At 23.1% G+C, this 5,590-nt stretch overlaps 3 protein-coding genes across 3 annotated transcripts in view, besides 17 other annotated features; 2 read left to right on the top strand and 1 right to left on the bottom strand.

Moving 5' to 3' along the window:
• The window catches only part of EDI_266930 (uncharacterized protein), a gene marked incomplete at both ends in the record, with an annotated part of 2,556 nt that extends 129 nt beyond the window's left edge, over positions 1 to 2,427 (bottom strand). The window contains one exon of the mRNA XM_001733507.1: positions 1 to 2,427. This exon is cut by the window's left edge and continues 129 nt beyond it. Coding sequence (XP_001733559.1) covers positions 1 to 2,427 — 2,427 coding nt within the window.
• Positions 62 to 234: a microsatellite.
• Positions 274 to 309: a sequence feature (AT_rich).
• Positions 394 to 515: a microsatellite.
• Positions 434 to 608: a microsatellite.
• Positions 726 to 886: a microsatellite.
• Positions 783 to 970: a microsatellite.
• Positions 1,234 to 1,419: a microsatellite.
• Positions 1,817 to 1,837: a sequence feature (AT_rich).
• Positions 2,428 to 2,466: 39 nt separating the features above from the next.
• Positions 2,467 to 2,579: a microsatellite.
• Positions 2,580 to 2,588: 9 nt separating this feature from the next.
• Positions 2,589 to 2,623: a sequence feature (AT_rich).
• A 4-nt stretch (positions 2,624 to 2,627) lies between these two features.
• Positions 2,628 to 2,706: a microsatellite.
• On the top strand, positions 2,695 to 3,876 carry EDI_266920 (vacuolar amino acid transporter, putative; the record flags this gene model as incomplete). The annotated part of the gene is made up of 1 exon (XM_001741571.1): positions 2,695 to 3,876. The coding sequence occupies one exon, from the start codon at positions 2,695 to 2,697 to the stop codon at positions 3,874 to 3,876; it is 1,182 nt and encodes a 393-aa protein (XP_001741623.1).
• Positions 3,877 to 3,921: 45 nt separating this feature from the next.
• Positions 3,922 to 3,993: a sequence feature (AT_rich).
• A 4-nt stretch (positions 3,994 to 3,997) lies between these two features.
• On the top strand, positions 3,998 to 4,500 carry EDI_266910 (uncharacterized protein; the record flags this gene model as incomplete). Its single annotated transcript, XM_001741570.1, has 2 exons — positions 3,998 to 4,059; positions 4,116 to 4,500. 2 exons carry the CDS (start codon positions 3,998 to 4,000, stop codon positions 4,498 to 4,500), a joined length of 447 nt encoding a protein of 148 aa, XP_001741622.1.
• Positions 4,065 to 4,106: a sequence feature (AT_rich).
• Positions 4,501 to 4,526: 26 nt separating the features above from the next.
• Positions 4,527 to 4,573: a sequence feature (AT_rich).
• Positions 4,574 to 4,887: 314 nt separating this feature from the next.
• Positions 4,888 to 5,068: a microsatellite.
• Positions 4,967 to 5,151: a microsatellite.
• Positions 5,152 to 5,210: 59 nt separating this feature from the next.
• Positions 5,211 to 5,319: a microsatellite.
• Positions 5,320 to 5,590: the final 271 nt, after the last annotated feature.

Genomic DNA, 5,590 nt, shown 5'->3' with positions numbered 1-5,590 from the left:
CTTTTCTTCTTCTTTTAGTTGACATATTTCTAAATCTTTTTTTGTTATAATTGTTGAAATATTATTTTTATATTTTTCTTCTGCCATTTTCATTTCTTCTTTTATTTTTTTAATTTCTTCTTCTTTTTCTTGTTCTTTCTTTTCATTATTATTTTTTAATTCTTGGATTTTATCTTCTTTTTCTTTAATTTGTTCTTCTCTTTTACTTTTTATTTCTTGTTCAAATTCTTTTTTAATGTTTTCAACTTCAATTTCTTTCTTTGAACACTCATCATTTAATACATTAATTTTATTAATGTTATAATTATTCTTCTCTTCTAATTCTTCAATCATTTTTTTCAATTGAATAATTTGGTTTTGTAAAGAAGTCTTATCACTTTCAATTACCTCTCGTTTTTGTATTTCATTTTTTAATTTTTCTTTAAAACCTTCGTTTTCTATTTCTTTTTTATTATATTTTTCATTAATTTGTTCTTTTTCTTTCTTTCTATTGATTACTTCTTCTTGTATTTTTTCTTTTTCTTTTTTAAGTTTGTTTATCTCGTCTTTCATCACATCATTCTCTTTCTTTATTTCATTTCTTTCTTCTTCTCCTTTTTTTATTATTTGGTTTATTTCTTCTGTAAAAAATTCTTTTGTTTGTTCTTCTTTGATTTTTGCTTCTTTAATTTCATTTTTAAATAATGTATTCTTTTCTTCAATTTCTTGTACAAGACTTCTTTGATTTTTTATTTCTTTTTGTAACTCTTCAATTTGGTTATTTAATTCTTCTACATCTTTACTACTTTTACTTGTTATTCTTTTAACTTCATTTTGTAATTCTATTCCTTGTTTTCTCTCAATTATTATTTCTTGTTCTCTTTCTTCAATTTCTTTTTTCATTTCTTTAAAAATACGATCATTTTGTTCTTTATTTTCTTGTAAATTATCAATTTCTTTAATTCTTTTTTCATTTTCTTCTTTTATCTCTTGGACAATTAAAACTAATTCTTCCTTTTCTTCTTGAATTTTTAAAATTTCAAGACTTTTCTTTTTAAGTTCATCTTTATTATATTCATTTTCTGAATTGATTGTTTCAAGTTCTCTAATTCGTTTCAATAATTCTTCAAATTCCTTTTCTCTTAGTTGATGTGCCTTTTCAACCTCTTCTTTAATCTTCTTTTCCTTTTCTTGTTCTACTCGTTGAATTTCACATAAACTTTGTTCTTTTTGCCCTTTCAATAATCTAAAAGATTCTTCTCTCTCTACTTTTAATTTTTCAATCTCAATCTTCTTTTCTCTCATTTCTTCTTCTAATTTTTGAACTTTTTCATTTGCCTCTTCTTTTTCTTTTTCTGCTAGAGTTTTTTCTTCTTCTAACTTAGAGAGTTCTTCTTTTGCTTTCTTTAATTTTTCTAAATCTTCTTTCCTTTTTTTTTCATTAACTTCATTAAACGAATTAATTTTATTTAAACCTCTTTGTTCTTTTTGAGTTTTCTTAATTCTTGATGTTCCAATAGAATCAATGATTGGAATTGTTTGACTTTGTTGGTCTTTACGGTCTTCTTCAGAGTCCACACTAGATTCGTTAACACTTCCAAATAGTGAAGGGTCAAATGGTTGTGCAGACATCATTGCACCCCAAACCCTCCAAACCAAATCAACAGTTGCTTTAATAATTGTCATCCAAGAAGATAATTGATCTTTTTCAATACAAAAACAACAAAGATCTTTATAATAATACAATTTTTTATTATCGAATCCTGTTCTAAAGAACAAATTTTTTTTTCCTTGAAGAATGATAGTATTTTCATGATGGTCAGATAATTTAACAGTGATATTTAATAAATTTAAAATAGCAAAAGGTTTTATCTTTTTATAATCATCTTGTGATTGAAAAACAAGTAACAATGGTGGTGAAACAACAACATAAACTGGTAAATATTTTTTTTTTAATCCGACTTTTTGTTTCATTAAAACATTTCCTTCTTTTGTTGTATTTAATGAAATTTCATTAAAAATAGTTCCAATTTCATCATGTAATAAATGTTCTGCACCTGCAAATAATACTTTTATTTTACTCATTTTTTGAAATGTTTTACTATCTCTTTGTGATAACGTAAAACTTGACCCTTCAATATCTTTACCTTCAACACTATCATTAATATATTTTGTCCATCTTTTAAACATAAATTCATCACAAAAGAAAAACACTTTTTCTTCATCACTTATTGGTTTAATCATTATTGAATATTTATATATTTGTAATAACTCGGGTGGTAAATTATATTCTTCACTTGAAACCATCATTATTTTTGCTTCTTTTAATGAAAAGCAAACTCGTTGTTCATGAAATAATTCAACTGTTTGACCATGTAATGCGCACCACACTGGTAACATCATGTGGGCATGTGATTGGTAATAAAATACTACTCCTTCTTTACTCATACTAACATTTTTTAGATATTACAAAAATCAATAAATCCCTTGTTTATTATTTTTTTTTATCACTTTTCCTTTTTTCTTTTCTTCTTTAGAATCAACTCTTTTCTTTTTTCTATATTTAAGTTTTTTAATTTGTTTCCCTTTTTATTTTTGTTATATAACACAAAATATATTATATAACAAAATATATATTTTTTTTGATAAAAGAAAAAAGGAAGAAAAGAACTTAAAAAAAGAAAAAGAACTTAAAATGAGATTGAAAAAGAAAGAATGAAAGAGAAAGGACATGCATCAGTATTATCTACTATTTTTAATTTATCAAACACAATAATTGGAAGTGGGACATTAGCTATTCCATTTGCATTTCTTTATTCTGGATGGGGAATAGGATTAATAATGTTAGGAGTAGGATGGATATTATCAGCAATAACAATGATATTTCTAACATTAGCGTCAAATAAAACAAATAAATTTACATATAAAGAAATTTCTTATTGTGTTGGTGGGAAATATTTATCTATAGTAGTACAATTATCTGCATTTTGTTATACTACAGGAACATGTATTGGATATATAATTTTTCTTGGAGGATTTGCACCAAGATTATTTGGAGATTATGATGATGAATGGTATAGTGATAGAAGTTTAATGATTACTTTGATGTCTTTATTAATTCTTCCTTTAACGTTTTTTAAAAATTTAAGTGCGTTAAAGTTTACATCAATTATTTCAATTATTTGTATATTTTATACTATGATTACTATTATAGTTGAATATTTTACTAGATATAAACAACTTCATATTTCTGCAAAATTTGCTAATTTTCAATGGTCAATGTTTAGAGGATTTCCAATTATGACTGTTGCTTTTTGTGGACATTACAACGTATTAAGATTTTATACAGAACTTTCTCAAAGAAGTACTTTTAAAATGAGTTTTGTTCAAGTTGTATCTACATTGATAGCACTTGGAACTTATTCGTTGGTTGGAACATTTGGGTATTTAAGTAGAGGAAATGAATGTAGTGGAAATATTTTAGTGAATTATCCCTATGATGATATTCCAATTTTAGTTGCATGTGCTTCATTCTGTCTTGTTATGGCTGCTTCATTTCCATTAGTTCATCACGCTGAACGAGATTTGTTTGATCAACTCTTTTTTGGGATGTGGAAAGACTCTGATAAAAGAAGGATTTTTGAAACACTTACGTTAGTTAGTTTAATTGTTCTTATTGCTTTAGCAGTAAGTCAGATTGAAGTTGTACTAGCTTATAATGGAGCAATATTTGGTGTGTTAGTAGTGTATATCTTTCCAAGTCTTTTTGTATATAAAACCCATCAAGGAGTTATAAAATGGTTAGGATTTAGTATAATGGTATTGGGAGTTATGTTGTCCATTATTGGAATTGTATTAACATCATTAAATCAAGTTGGTGTGTTTAAAAAGGTCTAACGGAGAATAAAATAGATTGAATCTCTTTTGTCATTTATAGAATAGATTTATAGTTATTTTTACTATTAATTCTTTAATTTGTTATTTGAAAATCTTAAAAAATATAACAAAAAAAAACACAATGGATACATCAGAACATCAATTTACTGAGATCCAGAAAGAATACCAAAATGCCCTTGTTAAGTTTGTATTATTTATTATGATTTAGTTAATAAAAAAATATATTAATTCGTTAACAGAGTTTATTTGTTGAGTAAAGACCAAACTTTATCACAACACCATCTTAGGATTTGTTTAGAAGAAATTAATAAGTTAATATCAGATATAATTTCTATTAGAAGAAAACAAGAACAAATAAATCAACAAAACCAAATCATTAAAGTACATCAAGAAAGAGTAAAAAAGATATTAGTTAATTTAAAAGATAATTTAACTACAAAAGAAGTTAAAGAAATAAACAAAATCAAAGAAAAATATGAAAATTTCATTAATATGACATCAACCAAAATTGAATTTACTGAAGTATCAATTCAACTTGAACAACAATATTATCTTTCTATTATATCTATTTTACAACAACAAAAGTTATTCATTAAATCATTATTAAGTAAACAAGTAAAATAAAATCGATGGTGTGTTTTCTTTTATCCATTAATTATTAAATTTATTCTTTTTTATTTTGTTCTTTTTATAAAATGAGTACAAAAGAAGTGTATTATTTTTTTGGATAATCTCTTATTAGTATTAAATCAGATGATTGTTGTTTGTATTGTTATTTTTAATCAAGAATTAATAAGATATTTTGTTTTTAATTCTTCTTTTTTTTCTTTTTATTCTATGGTTTATTGTTTAATAACCTTCATTTAAATGATTTTATAATGATTTGAGTAAACAGTTTATTAGAATGAATGAAGTGATTCAATAATAATCAATGAAATAAAGGTATTGGAAATAAAGAATCTTTAATTTGAAGTAATTAAATTATGTAATATCATTAAAATGATTTCATCTTTTCTATATTTATTTTTATTTATTCTACAATTGTTTTATTTTTTCTTCTATCTGTTCTTTTTTTGTCTTTTTTATTGTATTTCTTCTTTTATTTCTCTTCTTTATATTATTTCTTATTTTATTATTCTTATTACTTTATATTTCTGTTATTCCATTATTATATTCTTTCTTGTTCTTATTTATTTTCATTTTAATAGATACTTTGTGTTTTGTTAGATACTTGTATTATTCATTTTATATTTCTTTTATATTTTTTTCATTTTTAATGATAGTGGTATTTTAAATACTTTAGATATGAATAGATGAAATAGAATGAATTTTAAATTATTATGTTTCTATTCATTTTTATTAATAATATCATTCAAATGATTGTTATTTATTTTATATTCATTATTTTGTCATTTATATTTATTATTTTATTATATCATTATTCATTCTAATTTCAATTAAAATATCAATACTCATTCAAATTGGTATTGTAGTACTAAATAAATTGTTTACCATCATTTCATTTAACTTGTAATTTTCTTATAAATTAGTTCTTGATTTATTTTCAATTGTGTTTTATTGATAGTGTTTTTTATTATTTGCTTTTCATTATTCATAAATATGTGAAGTATAAAAGAAAAGAATGAATTTACTGAGAAACAATTGAATAAACTAGAGATTTGTTCATCTATAAATAGAAAAATATGTATATAGT

Source organism: Entamoeba dispar, genomic scaffold (assembly GCF_000209125.1).
Source record: "Entamoeba dispar SAW760 scf_1105229463803 genomic scaffold, whole genome shotgun sequence".
In the NCBI taxonomy this organism is placed as follows: Eukaryota; Evosea; order Mastigamoebida; family Endamoebidae; genus Entamoeba; species Entamoeba dispar.
This window is presented reverse-complemented; position numbering and strand designations above follow the sequence as displayed.